This window comes from Sitodiplosis mosellana, unplaced genomic scaffold (assembly GCF_009176505.1).
Source record: "Sitodiplosis mosellana isolate CC-2019 unplaced genomic scaffold, AAFC_SMos_1.0 Smas_scaffold_4898, whole genome shotgun sequence".
Taxonomy (NCBI): domain Eukaryota; kingdom Metazoa; phylum Arthropoda; class Insecta; order Diptera; family Cecidomyiidae; genus Sitodiplosis; species Sitodiplosis mosellana.
In genome coordinates, this window is record NW_022600140.1 from 25,046 (window position 1) to 43,015 (window position 17,970).

At 37.2% G+C, this 17,970-nt stretch overlaps 1 protein-coding gene across 5 annotated transcripts in view; it reads right to left on the minus strand.

Moving 5' to 3' along the window:
- Positions 1-1,171: 1,171 nt before the first annotated feature.
- LOC129572394 (intermembrane lipid transfer protein Vps13) overlaps positions 1,172-17,970 on the minus strand; it is a 36,371-nt gene continuing 19,572 nt past the window's right edge. For all 5 annotated transcript variants that reach the window (XM_055452344.1, XM_055452346.1, XM_055452347.1 and 2 more), the window contains 21 exons: positions 11,629-11,805; positions 11,416-11,563; positions 11,065-11,342; positions 10,692-10,822; positions 10,257-10,482; positions 9,843-10,174; positions 8,378-9,157; positions 7,688-8,305; positions 7,473-7,600; positions 7,320-7,407; positions 6,659-6,862; positions 6,297-6,575; positions 5,770-6,171; positions 3,968-4,442; positions 3,709-3,881; positions 3,172-3,603; positions 2,866-3,105; positions 2,513-2,796; positions 2,375-2,426; positions 2,163-2,249; positions 1,172-1,893 (listed from right to left, as the gene is read on the minus strand). In XM_055452344.1, coding sequence (XP_055308319.1) covers positions 1,687-1,893; positions 2,163-2,249; positions 2,375-2,426; positions 2,513-2,796; positions 2,866-3,105; positions 3,172-3,603; positions 3,709-3,881; positions 3,968-4,442; positions 5,770-6,171; positions 6,297-6,575; positions 6,659-6,862; positions 7,320-7,407; positions 7,473-7,600; positions 7,688-8,305; positions 8,378-9,157; positions 9,843-10,174; positions 10,257-10,482; positions 10,692-10,822; positions 11,065-11,342; positions 11,416-11,563; positions 11,629-11,805 — 5,741 coding nt within the window. In that variant the 3' untranslated portion in view covers positions 1,172-1,686. The remainder of the gene's footprint in view (positions 1,894-2,162; positions 2,250-2,374; positions 2,427-2,512; positions 2,797-2,865; positions 3,106-3,171; positions 3,604-3,708; positions 3,882-3,967; positions 4,443-5,769; positions 6,172-6,296; positions 6,576-6,658; positions 6,863-7,319; positions 7,408-7,472; positions 7,601-7,687; positions 8,306-8,377; positions 9,158-9,842; positions 10,175-10,256; positions 10,483-10,691; positions 10,823-11,064; positions 11,343-11,415; positions 11,564-11,628; positions 11,806-17,970) is intronic.

Genomic DNA, 17,970 nt, shown 5'->3' on the forward strand with positions numbered 1-17,970 from the left:
AAAGTACTTTTTTGTGTTTTTAGTTGATTGCGTGGTATGAAAAGACTTGGTGAAGAGCTGGTATCTGGAAGAATTTTATTCATCTGAACGCAAAAACAATTTGGTTATGATTTCGCCCTTATTCACGGCAACAAAAATGGGTTTTAGTTGATTTTTGTCGATTTTTTATGTTTTTTCCAACTTCTAATGGCTATATCTCGAAAAACAGAGTTTTGCCAGATATAAGCTATATGTCAAATTTTAGCTCTAATTTGGGGCTATATTTGAGGCAATTTTGAAAAAAATCTTCGGCGCCGTTTTCGAGAAAATGGTCGATTTGTGCAATTTTTTTGGTCTTCTGCCCATAAGACCATGCTAACTTGATTTTTTAAGCTCAAATAGGTGCCATTTTATAGCTGGTCTTGAGATCTTTCCAACGATACCTTAAAGTCTGAAATCGGTTGACAGGGTTAGGCACAGTAGCCATTGGAAGGAAGGCCATTTTTTGAATTTTCAAAGGCCGACCAAGGCCAAGATGGCGGCCAGATCAAAAAGTGGCGGAACAAAAAATCTTAGTTTTTGATATAGTTCAATGCCTCAAAGTTTGAAAAAGATCGGACAAAAAGTACGGACAGACGGACGGACGGACAGAAAAAATATTATCTCAGAATAATTGGTGGAGACGGCAAAGAAAATTTTCAAATGGCAATAACTCATGAACGGATGGTCCAATTTCGACGTTCTTGGTCAAACGTTCTTGAGATGACTGAGCCGCGTCCACCCCCCGGTAAATGGGAAAAACTGAGAATTGCTCCAAATTTTTAAGTGGCCATATCTATGGAGACGGTTGGTCGATTCCCAAGTTTGAATGTATTTTCTGGGCCTATGAGCCAAGGGCTTTCTGACGATACTTCATTCATACCAGATGGCTTCTTAGAAAAAAAGTTCGAAATTACGTGTATATATAGGCGAGTTCGACTTTCAGCACAGAGGTGCTTTCGTCACTCGCGCCTGCTGTCGCCGGCTGTGATTTCAATCACATTAAAAATTATAAAAAATTAAAATATCAACTGTTATTGCTATAGCCGCTTTGATTTAGTAGTTCGCGGAGTACACAACCGCTGGGAACTGTTTTTCGTAAGAGACCGATTGTATGGAAACAAAACTAAGCAAAATTATAACTATAAACGCATTTTTTGCAATCAATCGATAAATGAAGTTTATTTCAAACGTTCATAGTAATGAAAAATATTTTTTCATGCATTAATAATAGTTTTTGTTTAAAAAGATGTTTATTTTCGATTTAGTCTGTTTCGGAAAACATTTGAGGTAGATTTTGACTATCGAAATGCGAAAATATTTGAAAACAAAGTCTATTTTTGCAAATTTCTCAATGATATTTCACTCAGAGCCTTTCATTGATCTAATCGATTCGAATGGACCGATAAAGTGAAAAGAATGTGAAAATAGGATTTTACAGCTTAATCAAATCTACTGATCATTTTGAATGTGATTTAAAACTAACGGTAAAATTCAATGGGCCTTACATTAAACTACATACAAAGGAAATATGTCAGAGTAAAATTGGTCGACGAATTTCTCGATTCAAATTTAATGAAAAAGCAACTGGCAATCACTTATAAAAATCAAAATGTGATAAAATCTTGTTTGTTGTAGGCATCTTTATTCTGGTCACAGCAAGTTTATCTATGGTTCATTCCTTTTGAGGTCGGTCATAATTTTGAGCAATTGCGCTCGCCGGGCAGGCTGGGGAATAAGGATAACTTTCTTTTTCTGTTCGCTTGAGCCAAACAATCCAAGCACTTTTTTCGTTTTTTCACCAATCAATACTTCAACGCCTCTGTCAACCGATCGAAGCATGTAGATTTCACTCCATCGATATGACCAGTCAATCTGCAAAATAAATAAACATATTCAACAATCATTTGACGGTTTTGCATTTTACATATGGGGGGTTTAGAGCGAAAATGTAATACAGAAAAGTTGAGCGGAAAAATGTCGATGATGAATGAGCGGAGAAGGGATAGCTATATACTGTATAGTAAACTATAATAAACTATATAGCTATCTCTTTTCATTTGAAATTTTTCCTCTCAACTTTTCTGTATAACATTTTCGTCCTAAACCCTTCATATAATCAAATGGAATGGAAAAATTCTTACCTGCCATCCCCCAAACAAATCATTCTTTCCACAGTATATCAAACGGTGATCAGATAAGAGTAACACCTCACGCTTCTCAATTATGACCTTGGTAATTGATAATAAAACATTTTTTTTCATGAATATAACAAAAATATCGTCATTGTTAACAAAGATGTAGTCTATTTCGGAGAACATCGAACTATCGAAATAGGTAATTTTTGAATACCAACCTCGTAATGAGCAAAAATATCGCTACTTGCATATTTGCCCTTTTCAATTTCTCTGAAAATAGAAAAATCGTTACTTTAGTTATTTTCGGTAATTTTATATCTCTATTATTTCATCATGAAATAGCATATATGTCTCACTTTAACAGTTTGTTTCCCTCGGCTTCTCGCAAACAGAATGGTCGTAAGACGCCATCTGAATGTAATGAACGTGGTGGCCTTAAACGGTTAACTTCTTCTGATAATTCAGTGGCTCGCTGCAGTGCATCAAAACTACCACTAGCAAAGTCAACAAGACCAGCTGTTGGACGAGCAATCAAGCCGACCGCACCTTTGCCCAAACCCTTGAAGAATCCTTCAACACCATCGCTACGAGCACCACTTATTGGCTGACTGATGACTCCGGTAACGCCGTCAACAACACCCTACGCCATGGAGAAATTTGTTCATAATGAGCCAATTCCGAATACAGAATATGTTATTGAAATTCTTACCATAACAAGTCCTTGGCCGCTACGTGCCAATCCTTCGTGCAAATTAGCTGGCTTCTTATTCAAATTTTCTCGTCGTTTCCTCTGATAATCTTTATCAAATGTAAGCGCTGCCAATCCTTTGCCCATCGCTCCAGTGATCTTACCTAGGGCACCAGCAGCACCGCCAACCGTATGCCCGAATAATGATTTCACACCGAGAACCAAACCCTCGGCAAACTCACTAGGACCTTGAATTGCTCCCTGAAACCGAATTTCGAATATAATTTTCCACATCGATTGCATAACGCTGATATTCTGACAACTTACCTGGAATGGTTCATAGAACAAATCTTCTACTCCTTTTGTGAAGCCGACGACTAAACCGTATGGATTGCCGATGACATCTAAACCTAATATGAGTACATATGCTTGTTTCAGAGCTTGACTGGTATAATGCGAAACGATTTCGTTAGTGAGTTGTCGCTGCGTATAGAAATTATATTGACGTTCAAAGAACGTCAAACGGAAAACAATATCATTTATATCGGTCAGAGTGACACCGACTCCCTGTAGAATGGTTGACAAAACTGGTGGCAATGCGCCCGGTTCCAAGCCTGCCATCGAAAATGAAATGTGGATTTTTAATGGCCCCAAATGCAATTGGTCATAGAAGTTCTTTTGGTCCTGAGATGATTGCGTAAGCACAAGTGCTGATAACGGTTCGCTATGCTGCTGAATATCTGTGTTGAACAGTTTTCGCTAGAAAAATTGCAAACATAAATATATTTAGTGTGCCAATTCATAATAATGAGCATTTATAATGATGTTTGATTGGCATTAGAGACTTCGTTGCGTTTGCCATACCTTTTCTTCATCGGTTAATTCGACCGTGAATATTTCCACGATTTCATTGATGAACAACAAATCGACCTTTACATGGAATTCTTGTGTTAAAACTTTGAGGTATTTGAACTGTTTCACATTTGAATGAGGAATGATACGTTGTACAATACTGCATTCAACAAACGGTTTGAGCTCTGTCAAAGAAATGGTGCAAGCACAAATAAAAGTCAGATCGTAATCTTATTTGGCTATTATTATAAATAATCTGAAACACACATACCAATTGAAGCGGCAACACTTTTCGGTGGAGCGACCGGTGCCAATACAACTGGAAAGATGCAGTCACTCAGTTGATTATCGATTTGAATGCGATTGATTTTGACATGTAGTTGCAATTGATATGGTGACGATTTCATCTGAATCCATAGGCCAGGATAAAATGTTCGACGAATTTCACGTGGACGAGATTTTTTCAACATCATATTATCGAAGTCGATTGGAATTTTTCCGCCGCCATCGAAGTGAAGGTGGTGTTCCTGGATGCCAGTCTGTCTGTTGCGCAAGTACTGTTGATATCGTTCTTCAAGAATTTGTACTTCTTGAATTTTCATCTGTTTAAAGTACCGCGACTTCTTTTTCTCTTCCCAAATCACACCAGAACTTGCAATTCCAATGTACATTATATCGCATAGTTTGTGATTGTTGACCAATGATAAGCCAATACCATGGACATCAACTTCGATCTCTTGTGTGACCTATTCACAAATGGTATGCATTAGTTAGAATGGTATAGTATTGAATAATTAGTAATAACAAGTGCCGGAAATTATAAATAATTTTAAACAAAACAAAAATTTAGAAAATTCCAATCAGCAAATAAAGAAGAAATGTTGGAGAGTGCATTCAAGTACGTGAAATAAATAAAAATTAAAAATAATTGTGCTCGAAAAAAAGATAAAAGAAGACCTTGTCTCGTTTTCTTATATGGGGTCCCATCTAAGAACAAAAAATCAAGCTCTTACTGTCACTAAACTTTACTGTTGAATAGAATTGATTTCATATTAATAATTTGTGAATTTTGTAGCACAAAAATCCGAAGGGATTATCATCTAATGCCAGAATCTATTAATATACGCATTGGGAAAAATAAAGTTTCACAAGTTATGCATCAATTGTATATATTTATGATATCGTGAATGGTTACGCAAACTGTCCTACTGTACGCAACGACATTGCAGTAGCTGAGAGCGTACGGACCTTGCGCCACACAAATTACCTAAAGATCAAGGACAATCTGATGGACAAACAAATCAGAGCTCAAGTGCCAATTGTGCATTAAGGTGTCAACGAACATGAACTGTTAGAGAAAAAGTCAAATTTTGTTTGTTCGTTCGTTCGTAGCAATTCAAGAATTTACGAACGTTCGTTCGTTCGAAAAATTTCGAAACCCAGTTAGAAGTTCGAACGTTCGGAAAATAAACGAACGAGCGAACAACTTTTCACTGTTCGAACTTTTTACTTGAGTTTCGGACGTTCAATTTTTTTTTCAAATATAGCCAAATTGTGTGAGAGGCCATATCTAGTTCAATCTCCAGTTGAGACCCTTATCAATTGACGGCCTGAGAAGAAGAACATATCCTACAAAACCTGTGCGCAGAACACAAACGCAGAAATTTTTTAATCAAAAGGCGAACAGCAGATTTGCGACCGCAAAAACCTAATATATTCACTGCGAGCGCAAAAGTATAACAAGCCTACTAGCATGCAAACTCCGTATAAGTAGGGCTGTTATGCTTTTGCGCTCGCTGTAAATATATTAGGTTTTTGCGCTCGCAAATTTGCTGTTCGCCTTTTGACTAAAAAAATTCTGTGTCTTGTTCTGCGCACAGGTTTTGTAGGATATGTTCTTCTTCTCAGGCCGTCAATTATAAAGTGTGATGCTTGTAAGAGACTTTTTTTTGCTGAAAATCTCAATCGATCAATATGAAATCCTTTCTCTTTTACAGTGTGAACACACGGAAAATACTATTATGTACTACAAGTACATGTTCTAAATGGGAATTCTCCTAAGCATAAATGTACCTTGTCTAAGCGATTGGCACTATTTGCACCGAAGGCAATATCTTGAACATTTGTGAATAGTAACACACGTTGAGTTCCATCCAAGAAAGAAACCCAATATGACGATGTGTCACCGACGCTGCTTTTGATCGGCTTTATACCGTCTCGACGCAGATCATTTTCAATCGAATCATCTCCGTCATCCCAAAGAATCAACCGGTCACCAGCCGGGTCCTGCCATGTATACAACATTTTTTCAAATGGCTCAAGCCGACGCTCATTCACATTTCCTTTTTCCCAGAATTTCACCAATCTATCGGTGTGATTAATAATCAATGCTGGCGCATCACCTGGATGATATGCGGTGAACGCGATAAAAACGCCACCCTCCGAAGCTTGAACATCTACATTTATGCCACCATACTGAAATTAAATCAATCGAAATAAGAAAATTTGAACACGAACCTTTTCGAATTACTCTGAAGGAAGTGAATTCGGAACAATTTTTTTCCTTCCAATGTTCTAACAATCAATGAATATGATCCTACCTTATTTTTGAGCTTAAGGAGTGTACATTGAGGCTCATCAAACTTAAATGGTCTTGACACTGTTTCATCATCTCCTGCTCGTACATGCAAAGTCCTGCAATCCGATTTTGGCCACAGTGGAACACTTTGGTTAGTTTGAATAACAGTCCAAGTATCGCCTGGTCGCTTGTTTTCCTGCACTTGAATTGTAAATGGAGCATTATTCGTAAGCACGTAGAATGGCATGAACGTAATCTGTTTGGTGAGCGAATTGTGAGTCAACGCATTGTGTACAGCAATCTGAATAATACCAAAAATAAGAAGCACAATTAGTGTTGAAATAATGTATATGAATTTTTAAAATTTTAAAATTTCTAAATTACTTCATATTTCACTCCATCGGCTTTACATTCAACTAAACCAGTTGAACCAGCGGCGTCTAAGGCGAATTTTTCACTCCATTCACCATTCTCGACGCGAACAGCAGCTCGTTTCTTGCCAAAGAATACTTTTTCGCGATACGAAAAAAGTATTGGACCTTCCAAATCTGGTGGATGATACAATACATTTACGCTCTCGTCCGTTGACTGAAAAAAACAGAAATTCATTTCATCAAGATTGTTTACATCTGGTATGAACGTGACACCAAGTTAATATATCAAAGAAAGCAACAATAGAAAATGGGTTAGACCCAAAACGAAAATCAACCCGGCATAAGTGGTTGGAACAGTTAACCAAATCGAACTGAAAATACGAAATTTACGATTTAAAAAACGTGATGAAATGACATCGACGAACCTGTACGTTGCCCGAAGATTCATGTTTTTCGGTTTTTCTTGATTTCTATATAAATAAGTTTTGGTTTGAACGATAAAGACACACACACGCACACATTTTCCAAGCAATACATTGGGTTTTTGAACAAAGAGAATAGACATTTTGGAAAGTTCAAATGTTAATTATTTTCTCAAATTTTCGGAAGTATATTAGTTGTTCTAGCAACGTTTTTCCTATTTAAATTCAAATTTTTATGAAATAACTCACCCGATAACTAAGCATAAGATCGGTTTTATTTATCATCCAGAATGGACAGTACACTGTCATTTGTAGGCTACCCAAACGATTTTCGAACCTTAGGGCAAAAAGAAGTAGAATCGTCAAAGAACATTCAACTGTTTATTCTTCGTCATAACTTACATGACACCAAGCTCGATTGACATGATTTCATCTGAATCATAGGATTTAAAAGACCAAACTGCGAATTCGGGTGGATGTGCTGGCACTTCAGTTGTGCACGACCAATCCTTTTCTAAATATTGGACCAACTATTATAAAAATATATTTATTTTTCTTTTATTCATGCTTCGGATTTGTTTATTTTTTATTTTCGGGAGAAGGACCAAGTCACTTACTCTGGCCACAATTAAACTTCTTCGTTCGCCTTCCTTGGCCGTCGTCTTAACCGTTGGCAAATGTAAAAGATCGCCCGGTTTCACAATTTTTTCGCCACAGTCAAGGAAATCGGATTTGGTTAAGCTTGCATTAAGTGGTCCCTTATAGTCGACAACATGATGGTTATTTTCGGTTGATTCTTTGACATTATTTTCGGTTTGAGATACAGTGCAACCAGCCACTGAAATCTGAATATCAATTGGCAATGCATTTCGCAAATAAAGCGGTGGTTTCAAGTTAATCACATAGCATGCACTCAACATGGTGTATTTTGATGTAACCTCATGGTACACTTCTTCACGTTCCCGAATCGCAGTTATATAGAATGGTTCGAACGTATGAATGGGGTCACATTGCAAGTATTTCATATACTTGAAATCGCTTGGATTCTCTTTCCAGTTGAAACCTTGAATCGATGTTTTGTAGTTGGCGATTGAGAAGAACAATTCTTTGTGAGCAGCATACAATGTATGCAGCGGAACATTGAACACTGCTCCAGGCTCAACTTGGCCAACTTCAATCAATTGTCCGCTTCGCTTGCGGAAAATTTTCGCCGATGTCGAGAAGTGGTTTTTAACCTGCAAAAAAAGAAATAATAATTTTAGGTGTTTATTTTTATTTGTAATTAGTTTTTGAATTAGTCGCATCACCTTCAGCACACCATGAATGGTAATGACCGTGCTTCCATATTCTGTGTGGACATGTGAAATGATACCCCATGGTTCTTGGTGTGTGTCACGATATAGTGGGAAGTATCGTCGATCGGCTTTGTGAACAGGTAATGTGATTTCCTTGTCGATTTCACCGATCTGTACGTGCAAAAGTGTTTCTTGCAATTTGCCCTCTTCCTTTGTGAGAAACGCAGTGATTTTTGCCAATGAGTGTTCGTGTTTTGGTTGCAAATAGGCCCGACCACCGGGCGAAATTTTGCATGTAGTGATTTCGTTGGGATCGAGCTCTGCCGATGTTGTGTTGAATACGACCAATGAGTGATTCGATGAACCATCGGGATTTGGTAGATGTGATGAATGTAAATTCAATGATCCTTTCTTCAGGTTCATTATGATATCGAAACCCGTGTCATTTTCGACAATGTACGGTGCAACAATATCGGGCTTATTCAAACCTTGCGGTTTAATGGCATCCGAAAAAGCTTGTCCTAAATCTTGAAGCACGTCTAGGCTAGTTTTTGTAACTGACATTTCGAGAGTATCACATGACGAAATCTGAATCTTAGTTTTTGGTTCACTTTCGGTGAGTGAATTTTCAACCGGTTTCTCAATTTTCAAGTTGAAATTCAGCTCCCACGGCTGGTATTCGGTTAAGCCATTCGATTTCTCGCGCTCATTTGGCTCAATTAAGGGTTCCCAAACAGCCAGCGTGCTGTTGTAAATTGCCATTCCCAATGAAAGAGAACTTTCAATCGAAATCTAAATAAAAAGATTGTTGAACATGTTGAAATATAATGTCATGAATTGATCTTTCAAATAAAGCCAAATTTGGGCCAAAATTTAAATATTTCTATGTTTTATTTAAAAAAAGAAGTTATGACGCACCAAAAAAAAACACCCTTTATTACATGTAATAGTAAAAGTAATAGTAATAGGATATCATATTACATTTCTATTAGTGAGACGTAAAAGAACGCAAGTTGGTCCAACTTCGTAGCAATAAACAGAAGTATGTTTCATTGCAACTAATAATGGTTAAAAGAATGTATGTTCGTTTTTAGTGGGTCCTCGCAGTTTTTCACAGTTTCCGCGGAACTGATAAGAGATAACAACTTGATGTCTTCAGCAAAGTTGTAGCACTCGAGGTCTTCTATAACATTGCTGAAGTCAAATATCTATTATTTCCTATCATAAACGTGAAAAACCGCGGAGGCTAGACGGGATGCCAACATACTTCCTTTTAACGCAGATAGAATCAACAGAAAACATACTTTCCTTTTCAAAAATATAAATCGACAAAAAAACATACATTCTTTTACGTCTCACGAATAGATTTGTAATATGACCTGCAATAGGATGAATGTAATAGCCATTATAATGGGCTGTAATAAGTAATAGATTACACATTACATTACTTCTATATGTTGAAATACTCCAAACTTACATCGGAACTCCAGTCTCGAATTTCAGCATTCATCTTTGTTTCAATGACCAGCATCGGATAGGTGTAATAGCCAAAACCTGTTTCAATAACAATAACAATGGAAGGCACTTCGACGATACATACTTCCGGTTTGCGCTCAGCAAACGATTGGAAATATTCAGTGGCGAGAGTGTCTTGGGCTTCTTCAACTTTCATAAACCAAAAATCTTCTTCTTTGTACTTTTCTATTTCCCACAGATTTGTGTAGTCGGGTAGTTCTTCAGCAATGCTTTCATTTTGGATTTCGGTCGTTGTAACCGTTGACATCGCTTTGCTAATAATTTCAATTATCGCTACAAATGAACGGAAGAACGAACAAAAAAACATTGAACACATCCTTGTGAAAGTATTGGCGTAAATTTCGTCTCTAGATACCTGGTGAAACATTAATTCGAATATCACTAGTAGATAAACTAAGATTCATGCCATTCGCTTCAGGTGTATTTCCATGCAGGCTAATCGTACACGGTTGAATGATAAAGTGCTTGGTTGCATTTCGTCTGGCTGGACTGAATTCACACAGATAAAACTTCAAATCGGCAATTTCTCCTTCGATCACTTGTTTTTCGCCTTGCATTCGAACTCGTAGTGCCATTTGCGTCTAACAAAACCAGATTAAGTACACCATAAATTCAACCATGCGCAAACATGCGTTTTCCGATGGCTGAGATACTGCATTATACAGTATGCGTCGTCGAAATGCTCGGATATATCTGCAGCATACGAAATGCTGAGATGCTCAGCCATCGGAAAACCCATGTTTGATCATGCGACACTTCCACCGCATCGAAATTCACAATAAAAACTTACATTCAATATCAATGCCAGGCAATTAATATCATCCATTGCTTCGACGAGAATAATATCAGGCTGCTCAATGTTGATCAAAACAGTTATCTTTTTATTCGGATCAGTTTCAGTAGCCGGTACTAATTCAGTCGCTAAAATTCACAAACAAACACACCATAAAAGTGCTGTGAAACATTATGTTTGAGATGTACAGTGCTCTCGCAGGATCTTAGGTAGTCTTTTTTTGCAGAAAAACTCAAGTTTTCTGGACAATTAAGATTTCTGAACGCGATTTTGTATGAAATTGAGGATTTTCTTTTTTCAAAAATTGCTTCAGTTTTCTGGAAGATTAAGATTTCTGAGAGAGCGCTGTATATCTAGTTGAACGACTTACGTTTAGCCGCTGCATTGGTGATTGAGGTAGTGGTCGGTGCAGTAGTCAACGGTCTTGCATCTTGGGGAACGGTCACAAATTGTCCGATTTTCAACAAGAATTCCAAAGATAAAATCAAATCGAAACTTGATACTTTGAGATTGGCGAATGTGTCGCCTTGTTTCATTCGCACTACGATATCGACCATTGAATTCGTAGATTGTGGTGCAAGCGATGCATTTGAACTGCTACTGCTACTGCTATTCAATGGTGCCACGACCTCTTTTTTCTTCATAAATCTGCGCAAGACAAAGTAAACTTATTAATAAATATATTTGTGGATAGAACTAAATCATCTATTCCAAAACTAACTTTGTGATAAATTTTTGGCGATCAGGTCGAATATCATCAAGTTGTACATCGCACAGGACAATCGATGCGCTCATAGACTCATCAACGAGCTTGCATCCTTTGAGCGATAGGAAATGGATACCAAACGAGGCAAGTCCTTGTCCAGGAGCTGGAAAAATGATAAATGGTCAAACATTCCCTTTGTTAACGAACCAAATGTTTGGTTTTGTTTACCGGTGAACAAATTCAAAACGATGGAATCCATTTGGAAAGTGAACTCTAAAAATGTATCGATTTTCTTTTTTGTAACCGATTTGTTATCATTCGCCGAGGCCTGTTGTTCGAGACTGCTCGCCTTTGGCTTGATTGATTTTGTACTCTTCGTTGTGACACGTTTGGATGATCGTGAATCTAATTGAATACAGAAAGAGCAAAATAAATGTCTCACGATGTTCAAAATTTTCAAATGAGCCAAACCGAAGCGAAATTTAAAGTCAAAAAAGGGAAAAAGATAGTACAAACCATCTAAAGGAATTTCTATTTCAAATATTTAACTTATCAATAAAGGTTCCTCATTTACACTATTTTTTTTCAAATGCCTATGGTCCTTTGATGGGTCATCTCTACAAGCCCCCAGAATTTTAGAAGTTATAGTCTCAGCCATTTTGTATTTATGGTATCGTAAAATTGAGGTCTACCCGGAGATCATAACTTCTAAGGTTGAATTCAAATGCTCACCCTATGAAATTATATGACCGATAACATTTTGAAACGTATTTATTTTGTATTTCGCTGCGGTGTTCGGTCACGTCAAATTGATCCAAATAAAACAATATGTGTAAAAATAGTGGAAATATCGATGGAATTGAATGAACAATGACGATGTGGACCAAAATTCCAATCGAATGGGCCCAAAATATCAGGCCCCAAAAGAAGTTTTACATCGGAATATTTCAATTTTTTGTATTTTTTGCAATATTTTCGAAGTCTTATAACTTCTCAAGTCTTCGAAATAGGGCAATTGGATTATTGGATTATTGGATGAATGCGGGGAGTCAAAGACTCGTCGCTCAAGCTGTATTCAGTCTATTGCGACACGCCCACTAATAACATCTTTGAAATCAATCCGATCCGTTCACGATCCGACAGCAAAAACCAAAAATACATTGATTCTTATGGACACTGAATGTACAGAATGTGAAAAGAGCGAAACTTGTGAAAATATTCATGAACTAACATGTAATCACAAAGTTTCTATCTTAATTGCATTGAAGAACACAACAACAACGCCTAAATGTAGTCAAAATTGCAAGTTTCAATCATTTAAACATGAATAAACATGTAAAGCACGTACACATTTCTGTGACGTTAAAATTCTCATGCTATCGGATCGCAAGATCTCAAGGGTGCTCGCTTTGTATGTCTCCAATGTAATTTTTCGTTGACGTTTGCAACAAGATGCCACCTCAAAAAAGTCGCAGCTCTATGGAACTAGCGACGATAAACGAATGACTCAAATACGCTCACAACAATGAACTTCACAGAGCGGCGAAAAATGCAAAGATGGCGAATGGGTAGAATTTTGAAAGAAAAATCGTCGATTCGAGCACCCATCGATTCAAATCACTACAAGTCGAATCAAAGATGTCATGAAAAAAAAGAAAAAAAAACATCTTTAACTCGTCAACTTGTTCCCAATCCCAGTCATAGTAAAATAATTTTTTTAGCTATATTGTTATTCAGTGACTTTTTTTTGCTCCGCCAGTGCCCTGGTGCGAAAATTTCTTAGCACCCTTAACTTTCTCAAAATTTAACTTTCAAATGCGTGATTTAAGCATTTTTCATGCAAATCCATGTTGAAATAAGACAAAAGTTGTGAAAAATGGTCCAAAAATTCTAAATCAGTAATAAAAAGCAAGTACTTTTGACCATTTTTGGGTTCAAATAGGCAAGAATATCAGTTTACGAACACCTTCAGTATTTAACTTTCACATTATGGTGAATTGTTTCGGAAAAAATCGTTTTTCGACAGTCTACTTATCCAAAACTTCTAGGCGGCCTAAAATCAAGCACCAAAAGCCATGTCTGTGGTTTGTTTATGGGGATTGCAGGTCAGCACAAGATCTAGATATGATGAGCTTGGAATGAACATGAGACTTTCGTCGCTCAATACACAGATACAAAACAAAAATAAAGCAATCCATTAAAATGGAACATGGAAAAGAAATCCGTAAGAATGAAACATAGCATGTGCCGTTTTAAGTATTTCGCTTTGCGGTGTTCCGTTTTGATAGATTTTTTGTCCGCAGTGTCGTTATGAACGAACCCTCTCGCATTGTTTCATATGAATGGATCTGTATCACATTGTTTCGTTACTCGAATATTTTTTCGTGTGTTTCATTTCAATTGATTCCCGAGCTATTGATGACGTCACTCGCATTTATCACATGATGCAAATTAAGTGATAAGGAGCCCGAATTTCGATGTGGCGATAACACCAATGGATTGGGCAAAAAAATACTATCTAGATCTTGTGCTGACCTGCAATCCCCATAAACAAACCACAGACATGGCTTTTGGTGCTTGATTTTAGGCCGCCTAGAAGTTTTGGATAAGTAGACTGTCGAAAAACGATATTTCCCGAAACAATTCACCATAATGTGAAAGTTAAATACTGAGGGTGTTCGTAAACTGATATTCTTGTCTATTTGAACCCAAAAATGGTCAAAAGTACTTGCTTTTTATTACTGATTTAGAATTTTTGGACCATTTTTCATAACTTTTGTCTTATTTTCAACATGAATTTGCATGAAAAATGCTTAAATCACGCATTTGAAAGTTAAATTTTGAGAATGTACGAAAAATGATATTTTTGCATATTTGGACTCAAAATACGTACAAAGTGGTTGGTTTTTTTTGCTGATTCAGAATTTTTTGGTCATTTCCAACAATTCTTGATTTATTTGCAACATGGTTTTGTGGGAAAATTTCTTAAATCACGCATTTGAAAGTTAAATTTTTGAGATTCAACAAAATTCGGGAAAATCATGATTTCAAGGCCCCATGCCGCTTATAGGGTGTACTCAGAAGGTCAGTTTTTCTTGTTTCCGGCCAAATTTTATGTTTTGATTTATTAGATTTCATTTTTTGGCCGTTTTCACAAAGTTGAAATTTTAAATTTTAAATGCAGACCACTTGGAACGGGCATAAATAATTATATAATTGAATTAAATAATATATGTATTACTTATATTTTATAATTTTAAAAAATAGAAATGAAATGTAAATGATACAAGCATCTTTTCAATCAAAAAAATGGAGAGTAGCTGAGAATAACAAATTAGAACAGTATAAACAACGGACTTTTTTAAACAGTTTTTTGAATTTGACATGAAATTTGACATGACGTATATGAATACGGCGCATTAACGCCGCAAATGTATAATCCCAAATGGGAACTGTCAAAAGTTGTCACCCTGTTGGGATTACTATACTAAATTATATCACAGCAGCGACCAAGAATTGAATCGGTATGATTAATCTTGACCTGCCAAATTGAGTGAAAATAAATGTGAAACATAGAGTTTTTTTATATGGACTTTACAACAACAACTCCATATAAAAAACTCAATGTTTCACATTTATTTTCACTCAATTTGGCAGGTCAAGATTATTCTTACCGATTCAATTTTTTCGCAAAATGACGGACACCACTTTTGGATCGTTATGCAAACTCAAATGACTACCTGGCTACTCAGTCAATTGTTCATCCAGGTAACCTCATTTTTTGTCAAACACGTGTTTTAAGATTGCTGAGCATCTCAGCATTTCGTAAGGCACGGATATATCCGAGCATATCGACGACGCATACAGTGGCGTGCATTGCTACGCACAGCCGCAACGACTCGACCGAAATATGTTTGTTGTTGCTGCGTGCAGCCACATCAACTGAACACACCTCGGTCGAGTCGTTGCGGCTGCACGTAGCAACACACGCCACTGTATTAAACAGTATGCGTCGTCGATATGCTCGGATATATCCGTGCCTTACGAAATGCTGAGATGCTCAGCAATCTTAAAACACATGTTTGTTTTTTGTATATGTTCTCTACGAGAACACGTTGATACTACCCACACTAATTACGGAATTACGAATTTTCATGTTACCATAAAACCCGAGCATGATCTCTACCTGGACGGGACCACCAGAGACAAAGAAGCATATTGCTCTTGTATCTCTCTGTGATTGGGATACTGCTGATTAAAACCAACACGAAAGAGTCATGATCCGAATTTCCGTCATCCGAACGCATTCAACTCATTTTCACGCGGCGCACATGGCAAAAATTATCACTAAATGACTGACGAATTGTCCCCCTACATTCTCCTATATGTATTGAGATAATGATACCTATCTGTGATGTTTACTCTATTCATTGTTAATTTTGATATTGATCTTTGTCATAGCCATCCATTGGGTTGGCGAGCTATTATTTCAGTTTTAGAATCAATTTTGAATTATTTTCATATAAGCATCAAATGCTCCTTATACGCTTCAAATCATGGCCAATTATTAACTCAAAGCACTTTACAGCCAACATGGAACTGCCTAAACCGACGTAAAACTTCTCGTCAATTTATCCACCGGTATAAATTGAGTGACGACTTTGGCCGTCCTAGAGTCTCCAATTAAAGTGTAAAACTAAACGCTTCACATAGGAAACGTTTACCAAAGGTTATTTTGGACCGTTTGCTATCTGACTACTATCAAGCATTTCCATCTCGGTTGTATGACTATGTTTTTGTTTTCATGTGCCTACTTTTGTGAATACTGCTAGAGGTGTCAACGGACACGGACAAAAATTCGGACATTGGTGTCCGTCCGTCTGAAAACTGAAATATTTTTTCGGACGTCCGAAAACCGAAAATAATTTTCGGACGTCCGGTCCGAAGGGTCCGGTCCGTCATGGTCCGAATGTCCGAATTTTTTTTTCGGACAAGGGGTTTTGTCCGAACTTTTTGAAATTTCTCGGACGTCCGAATTTTTTTTAAAAAAATCAAAAGAAAATTGGATAAGAATACGCAGCGTATTCTTCTTCAGCGACATTTTTACATTTTTTGGCTGGAAAAGCCTCGGAAAAGCGCAACTGTGGGAAATCGGGAAATCGGGGAAAGTACAAACCAGAGAACTTTTTTCCTAGAGTTTTCCAACCAAAAAATGCAAAAATTTCGCCGAAGAAGAATAAGCTGCGTATTCTTATCCAATTTTCTTTTGATTTTTTCGGACGTCCGAGAAATTTCAAAAAGTTCGGACAAAACCCCTTGTCCGTGGTGTTATCAAAAAAAATTCGGACGTCCGAAAATTATTTTCGGTTTTCGGACATTCGGACCGGACGTCCGAAAAAAAATTTGGTTTTCGGACATTCGGACCGGACGTCCGAATTTTTTCAAATTTTTTTCGGACGGACGGACAAAACTTTGTCCGTTGACACCTCTAAATACTGCGTACTTTATGAAAAGAGCCAGGTTTTTAACGAGGCGAGAACTGAAAGTTGTACTAAATCAGTGTAAATTATTGTAATTATAAAATGATGTAACATTCTTGCACTCTTTTCCGGCCAAACACTTATTTAAACCTCATTATATTCATCCAGAGCTTGGCGGTGTTAAATGAAAAAAAAAATAAAATAAAATGTTAAACGTACAGTATTGGACCGTAATAAACCCTACTGAGCGTTACCTAGCTGTTATATCGATATTTAAATAGAAAACTTGTCCCGAAGGGTGTTTTTTCTTTCATATGGCACAAGAGCCGGACAAGTACCAAGCACACTTACAAGTAAAGGTCCCCAAGTGTCCCACGTCGATTTTAAATTTGAGTATACAGATCGATAGGATATGAAAAAAAAGTAATATTGACAAAAGGGCAGCGGCCCCTTTTGGGGTAGAATGGGGATAGAGTACCCCCCTTTGTTAAACTTCGTCCAATCAAAAAATGATGTATGGGCCATACAGTATGGCAAAGTTGTTCAGAATGATGAGAAAATTTTTTTTGGGTAGCCGCTCTCAGACGTGTGCAAGGTCAAAAATTCTAGGGGGGGGTAAAATGATTTTGCCAGGGGGGGTCAAATTTATAAATGGGTGTCTGAAAATTTATAAATGGGTGTCGAAAAAAAAGTTAAGACCTTAAAGAAAAAAAAAGGTCCTCACTTTTGGAAATCGATTGTATCTAGTGTAAAACCAGTCTCCGAAAAAAGTGAGGACTAAAAAAAAGGTCCTCACTTTTGAAAATCGATTATATCTAGTGTCAAATTTTCCAAATCGCTTGGAGGGGGGTCCACATTTTGAAATCCTAGAGGGGGGTAAAACCGGTAAAACCCCCCTTGCACACGTGTGGCCGCCCTCCAATTTTTTCGACCCCCAATGGGGGGGGGGGGGTCTCCTGCCCAGGGGGTACATTTTTTCGACCTAAAACCCAAAAATTCGGATTCCTCATACCCAAATTAGTGGGAATATGTATTTTCTCAACGGCTCCCCGCACCCAGTATCCCAGAAATTGAATAGTTTTAATTGCCT